A 14,054-nucleotide genomic window follows, 5' to 3' on the forward strand; every position below is an offset into this window, starting at 1 on the left:
TAAGACAAGGTAGATTTGAAATGAAGTTATGGTTTCTTATCATTTGTTAATTGATTTTAAAAGACTATATAAGATAGTTTTAAATGGCATCCCAACATAGTTAAGGTACATTAAAATATATTGTAGCATATAAATATTGTTCTCCTTTATGGTTTTAAATAAAATGCTGATGATACACTAAAATTATTTATTTTGACTATAATACAATTCTATATACATAGGTATAATGACTATAGTATTAACATGTTTATAATCCTTAAGAAGAATTAGATTCAAATCTAGGATCGATTTGGGGTTCCACATTATCGTCATCATCAGCTGGGGTTTTTGTGAAAATGCTATTTAAAATGTCTTGAGGGATGGTGAATGATGTTGATTTTGTTGTCATGTCTGGGAACGGCACATCACCGGCGGTTGGTGATGAAGTTGTTAACAAGAAACACGCCGTGCGACCACGTAGAGAAACGTCTGTAGAAAAAGAATTGCTTTGTTAACACAGAAATTTGTCAAGAAAACGAAGTTTGGAACTCAAACTTTTATGATTTCACTGTAATATCAACCTAAAGCATAAAGCTCTACAAATAAGTTTAAATATAAGAACAATATGGATTTTTAATGTGTTCCGGTTTAAATTAACATTTCAAATTAACTTGAGACTTATAAGCAGCATAACTTCCTAGCTTTTAATCGTTGTTGCTTTAGAGAAATTAACTAGTGATAATTTCTATCCGATGCTTAAGACGCAGTTCAACATAGTATAATTTGATAATGTAATACTGTAGTTACAGTAGGATACATAACGAAGTATACGAGCTAGTATCTAGACTATGATACGAGTACCAACTACCATGCAAGCAGGTAAGCACAGAGTAACTTACCGACACCACACGACTTTGCGCATTCTAATTGTCCTTCATTATTGTAAGTGACGCCATTGGTCCCACAGACAGGATTGTACTCTGATGTCACTGGACAAGTTGCTATGCAGCTTTGTACATTTTCCACAGAATTATTGGGTGGTTCCGTTGGGGCTTGTGTTGTGGGTTTGGGACATGGCAACTTTCTTTTGATATCCACATCTGAAACATACGATGTTAAAAAGTTGTACCTAGATGTTGAATTTTCGCGGCGTGCCTTCATCTCTTGAATTCTGCCTTCTCATTGCAATGAGCTTTGTGTAAGTCGTTCTGATAAGGATTTTTCATTACCATACATTATTTTAAATATTATTAAAATCGATCATAAATTGTATGAAGAGGAAAATATCATGTAGGTACATAATATTGCTTATTTAATTATACGCAACATCATGTACAAAGTAATAAATAATAGATAGTACTTAAGTAATAATGGTATGTTTTCCTCTTAAATGATTTGCGAAACTAACTAGGTATGTATATATTTTTGTAATACGAAATCGTTTATAATTAGATAATATTTCCCCATTTCGTGTGGATTATTATGAATTATGTTGGTTTTAAAATATAAGCAAACAAAATTAGGAATTAATACTTTTACCCTATCTCTGTTTTCTATTACACATTACTCGCATGTCTTTATCTCCCGTATTATTAATATTAATATAAAATAAAAGTTTAACTCACCAGAACCGCATCGCTGAGCACAATATAATTTGCCAATATTATTGTACGTAACATTATCCGTACCACATACAGGGTTGTATTCCGAAGTTGTCGGACATTCGTTCATACAAGCCTGTAAATTATTCCCATTGTTTGTTGGACTTTCTGTGCTACTAAATTGACCGCAGGCAAACCTGTATTTTAGTTGCACATCTGTAATGTAAATATGAATTTTTATTACCTACTGAATAAATGTAAAAATGATGACTCTACAAAGCTGATCATTGGCCTCAGTGTTAGACTCCTTTTTGACTCTATAAATAGTTTCTTACCATATTTATCTGCCAATTTTTTTTATATTTAACATGATATATTGTGTATCAAGGTATGGTATCTAATATTGGGGATATTATTTTTTAATTATATATAGGGGAATTATAACAAATTATTATATGTACAAGTCTGAACAAACCCGCCACTAAGTTTAGGAGGCGTGTATTGACTACGTGTGTTGAATATAACCAGAGAACGTAGGTATCTTTCTTGTGAGTACATATTATCAGCAAAAGAGTCAAATCTATTTGATCTAAAAGAAGTTTCAAGCAAATAACAAATTATTAAAATCATCGGCGTCAAATGCCACGCGCCGTCAGAAAACCCAACATCGTTAGGTTAATTTATTAATTGAGTTACATTAGTTTATCGTTCGATATTCACGCTTACCAACTCCACATTTCATTGCACACCGCAAGCGATCGATATTCTGGTATGTGACGCCATCAGTGCCACATACAGGCCTGTATTGTGATGAGGCAGGACATGTGGATATGCAGGATTGAATATTGTTTATATATGGCCTTCTAGTAGTCGTCGGGAAAACGTTCCATCTAAAAATATAATATAGGTGAACAACAATATCAAGAATAATCAAAGTTTAAGGAGTATTGTAAAAGCTAAGATTGATAGAATTGCAACGGATAATAAATAGCAGTAGAGAAAGTTTCTTTAGAGTTCTTTGGTACTATAAAATAAGAATTAATGATGGAGTCTTTAACCAATATTCAGTTAAATTAAATTTAAAATTTGTAGAGCTATTTATTTACATTTATAAATAAACTTAATTAAATTTATGTCGTACTTATTGGGTAAGTACCAACTCTAATACATATATTTTTTTAATAACCTAGGTTTGTCCTAATGTAAGTTATCCTCCATATAAGGTCGTGACTTTCAATTACAAGATGCGTCAAACGAAAAATTACGCACGACAGAGCAATAAGAAGCCAATATCTTCCCCAAGCTTGTGTGTAATCAGTACGGGAATTTTGTTATACTTGTATACGTAGTATATTATTATTAGTCTGTGGTTATACGCAAGTAGTTATTTACCTTGGATATTACCTGCGTATTATGAAATCTATTTGCTTATTATGATGGCACAACTTGCACAATCGACGTATAATTCGCTATTAGCATTTGCTCATTGTAAGTATAAAGATAAAAAATAATTAATTAGACATTGAAAACTAATAACGACATGGTTTTAAAAAGTAGAGTATAAAGATAGTGGCTTCGTCTCAATTTTCTAGTAAGGCATAATTAGATTTGTTGTAGGATCTGTGTTTTGGGAAAGGTCTATTGATTGATCAGCAAAATTAGCCATAGACATACCTAGGAACCTTTCATTGTTAGTTTTTCATCACACATGCTTACCGTGGATAATCTTCTTCACTTGAATCCGGGAAAACTAGCGTGCCCTTATCTTGATTGAATGGATAATCATAATCCTGATACCCGTTATTCGAATTTCGCCAATGTCGGTGGTATGAAAATGTTTGATGGCACACCGTCAATACAACTGTTAACAAAGTATCCTAATCAATATGGCATCTAATTCCAACGAGCAATGTCCTATTATAAGTGATGATTGTACATTTTTTTATACCATACGTACATACTTTCTTACCTAACACGTATACATATTATAATTGCGTAAAGGTCATTAAGGGACTGGCGATATACAAGCCGCTGGCTTCGCATATAAGGTCGACCATGTCAGTATAGCCTAAATTTAATTTTAAACTTATTTATTGAGGAAAAGTGATATAACGCACGTACTTAGTTATGATCATATTAATAATATTTATGAACAAAATAATACACCTATTGATGATGCATCATGCATAAATAAACATATTTACAAGGAACTAAGTTCGTAAGTAGGTACCGTCAAAAAAAGTAAAAAAGGTCGCTACGAGGATCATGAGCATAACTCTATATAAACACCGGGCACATAACTTAATTGTTGTAATTGTTATTACTCAGGTTATTACCCCGATAAGTGAGGTTTTGTTAGCATTATTTATGCACATGGTATGCAGTTATTATCATACATATCAGTTACACCATGCGGGATCTTTATATAATTTTATGTAATTATTCAAAAGACTCTACCATTCTTATATTCATAATATGGCCGCATGAGAAAAATGACAAATAAAATTAAATTGTCAAATAATATTTACAAAATATAATCATGTACATAATCATTGAACAAATCCCTAATAATTTGCGAAAATGTATTCGATATTGAACATAGTTGATTTATGTTAAAATAAATTACATAAAGTTGCTATGAATTAAGTACCTATTGGTTAAACTTATTATTATGAGTAAATGAATATTTAAATTGAATCTTATGATGTACTTCGTATCAAACGTTATAAACACAGTTAAATGCGGTTTCACAGCACAATCTTAAACACCTGACTGCTTAATGGTTAACCGCAAATAATTTGTGTAAAATAAAAAAAATCACAACACTTACAAAATAGTATCTTGAACTCCATTGGTGATATATAAAATATTTTTTCAAGTCACAATTTTAAACTCATTAGTTTATTATTTCGAGATAACACATCACGACAGAGCTAGTTAACAAAATGACCCACGGCCACGGTGATACGCGAGTTGTTATATAAAATTTACCTCGCGTCTACCTTACCGGATACTAAGGCGTATATTAACTGAGTCACAATAGGATATCTAAATTAAATTTGTAGAAAGACCGAAGGTCTTGTCAAAGAAAATGTAGGAGCCTGTATGAGCCTGAATCATATTTTGAAGGCAGTGTGCAGGGGATCGAAGCATCAAACAAAGGTAACGCGGGGAAAATCCCTCCCGGTGCTAAAGACTGATATAATTAGATAAGTATAAAATGGTGCTCGTATTCGTAGATAATTTTGTAAAAGACACCATTATTTTCAAATTTTTGATTCTTCATAATAGATCTGCTATTATCTATATGAAATACAGAAAGCTATGATTAAAACAGACTATAAAATTTTATATTTATTTAATTATAGTCATAGAAGAACGTTCTCAATTTTACATATTTTGTAATATTATTTCAATACCATACCATACCTGGAAATTACTAGTTACATACAATTGTTTTTTTTTTTTAATAAAATAGCAATTATTAAAAAGAAAAATATTTTAAATTATCTACAGATATGCATTTACACAGGTGCAATGTGTATTTAAGTTGACTGAAATCTATACTAGATAATATCTAATAATCTATGCTCTATTTATTTACTTATGCATTTAACACTATACCTATAAATAGGATAATGCTCAATTCGATTTGAGATACTTGGTGTTGGTAGGCTGTCTTATACCTAGTAGTAGCCGTAGCCGGGGGTACCTAACCCATATATTGTATTTTATTTTTGATAGTACATTTCTTTTATCATTATAACAGTATTAGGCCTTGATATTCATGATATTATCTATATTTCTATACTAAAAATATAAAACGAAGAGTTTTTTTGAACGCGGTAAGCGTAGGAACTACATAGGACCGATTTTAAAAATTATTTTAGCATTGAATTTGTACCTAATCCCTGAATATCCGATATATTCCAGAATACCTATAGTACAAAACCTTTTAAACACTGTATTTGTAAACTATGTGTGTAATGATAGAGCTTACTGTTGTTGAAGTTATGACTTGCGAGGTAGTGGCAATACAAGCGTAATCAAATTGTATAGCTACATAGGTACTAAGAATCAATAATTAACAGATCGTGCACAAACGATACCTAGTAAGTAGTCATAATAACTAATTTACATTAAGTACTTGGTATTAAAACAATTGAAAATACAATTAAACATATAAACGACCTAACTATCTCAGCAGGATAAAATATTTCCTAACATCTGCATCACCCCATATAAATTATAAACCTAGATATATCTAATAACAATCATCGACACGTAGCCCGTTTTCCGTTTTACTACAAGAAATAATGTTTCATTCCGAGTTATTTATTTATTTTAATTGTGTAAAAAATTGTGTTTTGGCGCCCTTTGGGTGATGCCGCCACATTTTTTATTTCAAAGCAATTAAATTGGCCAAATTCTTGACCCCCAGGGCCCCAGTTGCTTTTTAAATTATAACATTGAAGAAACTCTACATATCTCTATAGATGTAGCGATTACAAAAAGCTAAAAAAACAGACACATCTAAAAGAAGAGCAGAAAATATTCCAATTTGTCTCTTTCTTCTTAACAGAAGATGTACAAATCACTTCAGGTACCAGTGAAAAATTATTTCCAAGATTACGAATAAAATTTGTTATGATTAACAGATAAAAATAATTTGGAAAATCCAAAAGTGCACGCCTCATAATTTTTTTTTTAATAAATATTTATTATTTATTATTTTTGTTTATTTAATAACAATTAAACCACATCGAATCAGACCCTGAAAAATGAAAGGGTTCTATTCCTGAGCATACTCAAGCGTAAGAGAAAAAAAAAGACTCGATTAGTAAAGTATTTCGGTCGCTATCGTGTTAACAAGAAAAAGGATCCGCACATACAGACACACGGACGTCCAAGACAGAACTTTTTTAAACTGTTTTTTAACTAGTTTAAATAACAAAAATGACATCAAAAATATCATGAACGTTAAAAATAGTGTTTTTTCTTAATATGTGTGTGTATGTATTATCTTACAAGTGCAATGTATGATACATAAAGACATTTTAAGTTTGAAAAATCAGATGTTTTGCGCGAAGTGACAGTAGTACCCACCTCAACGCTTCGCTTATGAGGCGTGCAATAAGTACCTAGGTATCATATAAAATATATCATAAATCTTTATTCTCATATCAAATAAAATGAATATTCAATTATTATAAAATTTAACGTCCGTATTTTCCTATGTATTCAATTCTTAGGAATTACTTGTACGGTTGTACCTGATGCTGTACAATTAATAAGTACAACACAACTGCACATATCTAACGAGTAATCAAAAATCATTGTTTCCGTGTTATAGGACATGTGTCAATTAAAATTTATGTAGTTGCGGTTCTTTTGCAAAATTGCATGTTTCACATGGTATTACAAATAGTACAAGAATTTTGTATGAATAATGTATTGAAAATATCCTTTTTCGTATCCCGTACAATAATGCTACTGATTCATAATTTGTTAACAAGGTATCGCCAGATCGTACTGAGGTCAAACCCACGGGTTGTTGCTATGTCTTTATGTGTTTAATATTTTGAACTTGTTTATGATGGCTTTTGGCAAAGGTTTATCCTTTAATGGAAATTCAAGTTGTATATTATTATGTTCTTCAGTAAATTTTGTTTGAAAAATTGTATAATAGTACGTGTTCTCGCGTAGTTATAGATGGAGCCTATCCAAAATGCAGGAAGGGGCTTTTTTCTCTTAGAAGCTTCGCCTCGTTATTTTCAGGCATTAAATATATTTGTAGTAAGGTTGATGTTTGTCAGACAAGGTGTCGCATAAAGGTTATTTCACATCGAAGTAATTCATTGATCAATTTTCAATGCTCTACCAGTACGTACTAGCCCCTAGGAGATCAAATTTGGTATTTCATTAGAAAAAAATTAAAAAAATTATCATTTGAAAAATTGTTTTACATGAAAATGTGCTCAGACCTTTTTATTGTGTAATACTAATAGTAATTATAAATAAAACAAAAACTTTCAATGCATAATTTATTTACAATAGCTGAGATATTTATACTTATACAGTCAAATAAAAAAAACTATTGCTTAATGAAACTTATGCTATGAGCTGGTACAATCAAATTCTTAAACAAACAATATTACCGACTAAGGATACATATTACATACATTTGGTCCAAAAAATATGGTAAATACTAAATATAAACTATTTCATAAACCAACTACAGAATATTTTGGCATTAACACATTGATTGTCGTAATGATCTTGTTTTAAATATTCCTTTCCTGCCGTTATATACGTGCCTGTCTTCTTATTGTTTAGAAGCTATATAAAAGAGCGAGACAAAACTACATTCATAATGAATCGTTAGAGCGCAATGTGAGCATACTTTCTTTCTCGCTCTTAGGAAAGATTTACTTGGGCAGAGAAAATAAATTTATAAGAACATTTTTTATTTAATTAATACAAATAGTTATTTAATGTACTGAACAGTTCAACTAGCGCAAATATAGTACCTACTGTTAGACGTAACTTTTGATTTAATATTTAAGTGGATGAATAGCTGTTGTCATTATAGTTGTCCGCCTTAGTAACCCACCCTCGCGTTTTATTTCTTATAGTACATATTTTAATAGGCAAAGGACACAAGTTTTTCTGCGTTTTTTGTAAGTTTTGAGATATTATTTCTTTAACACTGGAACTAATATTTTAGTTGTAATGAATGGATTAACAGGAGCTAATCAAATGTTATTTAGAAATTGGAATAATGCGCATACATGTCACGTTCGACGGATGCACTTACGCTATCTGTTTGTGTACTTGATCTGTGGTCTATGTCATAAATAAACCTAAGCCAATACTCATTTACATAGTAATAAAACGTTTCATGGTCAAAGACAATGACTTAAAACTAAACATTTAAGAGCGTTTCGTAAATATACGACTATATCTATATAGTTTTAATTATACGACTATTGACTATTTAAGAAAAATGTATGTTTAATATTATTATTTTTCTTAATATAGACTTAATTAAATGAGGCAATCTATTTACAAAATTCTATAACATTATAATCATAGTATTATCTCACTAATATTTCAGTAGTATTTAATTTCTTAATTAAAATCTATCTACGGGATATAAAAATCTACGCAAACTCTTAAGTACAATACAAGGGAAAGGCACGCTTTATTAATTTAAAAATATAGAAATACATTCAAATAACTACATGATCGCTAGTAACATTATAAGTACATTATTTATTTATTCACCATTACAAATAGAAATAAACGTGACAACCACTCACTTACCGTATTATATTTCATAGTATGTAAATCTACTCAAAACAAAAATCCTTACATCATAATATACGAGAGATAGAAAAAGTTTTGTATTTACTTTGTAAACTCATAGATTATTTTACGTGATATTCAATATTTCTGTTAATCTGTATCTACGCACATTTCTTTTACATTTATTTACAAGGCCGAATAGCAATTAACGAGTCATGTAGCAGATTGCCATATTTTATTCGATTCTTATATGAAATACCTAAGTATTTTATTAAACAGGGATGATATTTATTTATACTTTTTATATCTTTTATGAGCGGTTGCTCGCTTGCTTCATCAATAAAACGTTACAATATTTTAGAGGATTTCATTCAATTATGTTAGGGATCACTCTTATGAGTTCAGATTATTATAAATCTTTATATATAATCGGTCTCACAGTATTTATTAATACTTCAAATAGTATACACAGTTCGTAATATATTACGATTATATAATGCAAAAAACGGTATTACAAATGATGATATTCAAACGCAAGTTCATAATTTAAATACATATTTAAAAATTATACATTTGTATGTCTTGTAGTCTCCATCAAAAGTATCATAAAAATTCGCATAACACCATGAATAAAAAATCATTCATTAACAAAATACACACCAGTTGAAAATAGCAAAAACACAATAATGTATATATTTGAATTCTAAATAAAATGAAAGAAGCACATACATCTAAATTCATTATAAAAGAAAACTTCTCAACGATAGTTAACACCGACATTTTTTTATGTCAAATAAAATAAAGACAAGATTATTTTTACAAAATGATGAAGTATCGTAAAATAAGCCTTTGTTCTTTGAATTTTTTTTCAATGAACGTTACTACCCGCAAAATAAAAAAAAGACGGGTTGCACTCCGGGAGTGCCGGCAGAAGTGAAAACTTGATTATTAACGTTGAGCATGTTTGATATTTTGGAATGGTATCCGTCTTACGCATGGAATATAAGGGCTAAAAAAAAATCCGTCTTACGCTTTTTCGATCAGGCCACGTGTCCTGACGCGAGTTTAAGATTTTATACCCAACGCCGCTAAAGAAGTTTTCACTTCAAAAACATTATTTGAAAATTTTCTCTATAAAATATCAGCAATTATAACTAGTATACAAAACCCCTAACAAACACGTACAACCCAACAAAAAAACACTAATAAAAATGGTTAGAATCGGAATACAAGTTGGCAGTTGTTGAACATCACACTTTAATGCTATAACCGAAGCGGCACTGCATACGGAGACGACCAATCTCTCTCGAACACTTCTTGCAAATCCTGTCGAATGTTCTTCGTGAAGTTTCTAGAAATATCTCGAACATCATCTAACTCCGGTTGATATACGAACGCAACACCCGCTGTATCTATGAAATAGTCGCCCGACCAATTAGACGTCCCAATGTACGCAGTTTTATCAGTGACCATGTATTTGTTGTGGTTGACTCGTGCGAACGGAATTTTGTCTTGATCCGGCGTGGATGGGACTATGAAGCGACGCTGAAATCAAGGAAAGGAAAAATTAGTAGCTTTTAGTTAATCAGTTGTTCAGTGATGTGTGACAAAAATTTAAATTTTTTGAAGTTTTTCTATTATAGACCAGACATCTAACAGAATGGAGAACACAAGAGGGTCAAAATATTACTAAAACATACACTTAAAATATTAGCGTAGATTACATTAGTGTTTATTACATTAGTGTTTATTTCACTTCAATCCAAGCAGTATTTCCGAAGTTATGAGAAGTTTAAGCGCTTTTTAAAAGTTTACGCGCGCTCACGCTATGACGTCACACCCCCGGTCAGCCCGCGACCGCGATACTGCGCGGCATTCGGTCCGGTGAATTTTGTTTCGTTTATTCGTCAAAAAATAAGCTATTCCTAATAGTGTGCTTGCATTTCAAGGAAATAATACCTTTACATTACATTTTATAAACGATTACATTATAGTAAACCGTGTAGTGTTTAGAATGGATGAAGGTTTTCAAAAAGGTTATTCTGACAATCTGCCAAGAGTGGATTAAGTGGATAGTTTGATGGTGGCACAATATTTAATGAAAAACTAGCGGTCCGTCCCGGCTTTGCACGTGGTAGGAGGAGGTCCCTTGTTCCGCGTTCCCGCGCCCACCCGGGTGAGCGCCCGTCCGACTAGGGCCCTTCCGGCCTCCTCCACTCAAGCGACAGCCCAAGCCGAGGCTCGAGATCCCCGTGGCGGGGGGACGCCCGCCCGCATGTCGCTACCAGGGTGAACCTTCAGTTCACCCCCGCGTCCGCGTTAAAATGTAGAAGCCCTTCTGGCTAACATTGAGAAACACAACACAAAAAAAAGACGGGTTGCACTCCGGGAGTGCCGGCAGAAGTGAAAACTTGATTATTAACGTTCAGCATGTTTGATATTTTGGAATGGTATCCGTCTTACGCATGGAATATAAGGGCTAAAAAAAAATCCGTCTTACGCTTTTTCGATCAGGCCACGTGTCCTGACGCGAGTTTAAGATTACAAAATCTTCAAAACGCCGCTAAAGAAGTTTTCACTTCAAAAAAAAAAACTCACCACTTGTATATCGAGGCGGGGCAGCGCGGCGTGCAGCGCGGCGAGCGAGCGCAGGTAGTGCTCCTCCGCGCCGGACGAGTGCCGCCACCAGCTCACTAGCATGCGTACACACTCACCACTTGTATATCGAGGCGGGGCAGCGCGGCGTGCAGCGCGGCGAGCGAGCGCAGGTAGTGCTCCTCCGCGCCGGACGAGTGCCGCCACCAGCTCACTAGCATGCGTACACACTCACCACTTGTATATCGAGGCGGGGCAGCGCGGCGTGCAGCGCGGCGAGCGAGCGCAGGTAGTGCTCCTCCGCGCCGGACGAGTGCCGCCACCAGCTCACTAGCATGCGTACACACTCACCACTTGTATATCGAGGCGGGGCAGCGCGGCGTGCAGCGCGGCGAGCGAGCGCAGGTAGTGCTCCTCCGCGCCGGACGAGTGCCGCCACCAGCTCACTAGCATGCGTACACACTCACCACTTGTATATCGAGGCGGGGCAGCGCGGCGTGCAGCGCGGCGAGCGAGCGCAGGTAGTGCTCCTCCGCGCCGGACGAGTGCCGCCACCAGCTCACTAGCATGCGTACACGGACGCGCCGCTCTACTGCCGCACCACGGATCGCGTCATCTATTTTTGGCCAGTACCTGAAATACAGATAGAAGACGATAAATCATTGATGTACCTACGAAAACAACGACTCAAAAACGCCTATTAAAAAGTAGTCAAAAATATCCGAACGTTAAAATTAACATTTACAAATAACATTAAAAAGTTCATTCAAAATTCTTGCCAATAATGTTTTTAGTCTATTGGTTCGCTCATTATAAAACTCTGCCTAATGGTCGCTTAAGCACATTTTTTTAAGCGATATTCTGAGTTTAGATGTTTATTGTAAGTTAATTCGGTAAATACTCGTACATAAAATATTAAACAGCGTCATAGAAGGAGGATATTATGATATGAAGAATGAAACATTATCAAATAACGCTCTAACGCCATAGGAAGGATTATAAAATTCACATTCAAAATCTATTATGACGGTAACGGAATATACTAAGAAGCAAGACAATCAAACAGGACATAAACGTTCGCGTATAAGAGACAAATTAAAAATATGTTCTAGATGGAAATGTTTTACACAACTCACCTCGGTATCGGCGTAAACTCGCACGCAGGAGCGTAATCCATCACGGATATGTACACAAACTCTTCCGCCGAATGGATGATGTTAACAATCGCATCGTCGTCATTCGTGCGACCCACGGGACTAAGTTTCGGTGGAGAACTCTAGAAAGAGTTAACAATTATGTTTAAGTTTTTTTGTAAAATATAAACCCAACAACAGCCTGTAGAAACAATAACATTAAGACAAGAGAAGAGAAATTGACTGGACTTAGCAATAGTTTCTATATAAAGATATTAATCTACCATGTAAACACACGACCTTTGTTATTTATTTAATTGATCAGATTGAGAAGAAGAGTATAAGTATGTACAATTTTTAAATAACAATATCGTTTTTGCATTCATCTATCTGTTGAATGTAACGGCAACATTTATCAGTCATCAAGTATTTGCAATCCCTTGCATTGCAAACATTATTAAAAAAATAAATGTAAGTGAACATAGTCCTTAATTTTATTTAAAGTAAGCACAGTTTATTGAGCTGCTTATCAATTTATATAAAAAAAACTATTTGAAAAATGGGTTGAGCGGTTTTAAAACGCCATAGTGCTTTCAATATAAAAACTGAAACGATGACAAAGCCCATCCCTGCAAAGTAAACCCATAAAAGTTTTATATGCCAAGCCGGGTAAAGGTCAAGACACCAACATTTAACCTTTAGTATGCAAACACATTAATAATTTGGGATTTGATTGAAAATGTTTAGCGTTAAATAAGGCTAATTCTTTATTCAAATATGAATCGTAATTTTTATTTCATTTCAGAAAAGCTGAATTATAAATGATCATATAATTTTTTATTTTCGGTATTATAATTTTGTATGAAAAATATTATTTAAAAAGGTAGTTTTATTTGTTTGTTACTATTTAAAAGCGGATCAGAATTATATTTACATGTCAAAAGTACGTTTAAAGTTTAATAGCTCACAAATCGCAATGAATCTACTATTTAAATAATGAGTTTATGCGTTGTGTTAATCGAAGGGCTAATTAATTAATATATCAAATGAAATTTACTAATTAATTTAAAAAATATATCGTATTAAAAAACACAGTCGCTTATCAGACTATCAAAGGACCACAGTGCTATAATGGGTTTATTCGCTTTAGGCATCTCAGCTTTGTGCCTACTCTCCGTACTTTTATCTTGGTGCCTTCTACCAAAATGGCGAACACTGCATAACTTTTTAAGCGTGCATCAAATTTTGTACGGAACTTTTCAACTTTTTGCAGAATACGTAAGCAATAAATATTTAGAAGAAGGTCATGAGAGCGAGATTTTAATAAACATATCATGTTATTTTTTATTTGCCTCTATAAGTTGGTCTTTATGTGCAGCTTTGTTCGCCTTTCTCAAGTTAGTGCTGGTACATACGGGAAAAATAAGTTATGAGAAGA

General features: G+C 33.3%; 2 protein-coding genes across 2 annotated transcripts in view; both read right to left on the bottom strand.

Annotated features, from left to right (window-relative positions):
* Positions 1 to 173: 173 nt before the first annotated feature.
* Positions 174 to 4,608, bottom strand: LOC149482736 (follistatin-like). The gene is made up of 6 exons (XM_089703352.1): positions 4,411 to 4,608; positions 3,297 to 3,441; positions 2,307 to 2,470; positions 1,605 to 1,796; positions 879 to 1,079; positions 174 to 468 (listed from the first exon to the last, which is right to left on the bottom strand). Exons 1-6 carry the CDS (start codon positions 4,430 to 4,432, stop codon positions 257 to 259), a joined length of 936 nt encoding a protein of 311 aa, XP_089559478.1. The 5' UTR covers positions 4,433 to 4,608; the 3' UTR covers positions 174 to 256.
* Positions 4,609 to 7,610: 3,002 nt separating this feature from the next.
* Positions 7,611 to 14,054, bottom strand: part of LOC149482737 (5'-3' exonuclease PLD3-like) — a 37,334-nt gene continuing 30,890 nt past the window's right edge. Inside the window, exons 9-11 of the mRNA XM_089703345.1 lie at positions 12,620 to 12,759; positions 11,951 to 12,116; positions 7,611 to 10,433 (exon numbers count right to left, since the gene is read on the bottom strand). Of these exons, the coding sequence (XP_089559471.1) occupies positions 10,152 to 10,433; positions 11,951 to 12,116; positions 12,620 to 12,759 (588 nt within the window). The 3' untranslated portion in view covers positions 7,611 to 10,151. The remainder of the gene's footprint in view (positions 10,434 to 11,950; positions 12,117 to 12,619; positions 12,760 to 14,054) is intronic.

This window comes from Colias philodice, chromosome 14 (assembly GCF_061535455.1).
Source record: "Colias philodice isolate Cphi_HAF_F1 chromosome 14, ilColPhil1 Martin Lab GWU primary, whole genome shotgun sequence".
NCBI classification, from domain to species: Eukaryota; Metazoa; Arthropoda; class Insecta; order Lepidoptera; family Pieridae; genus Colias; species Colias philodice.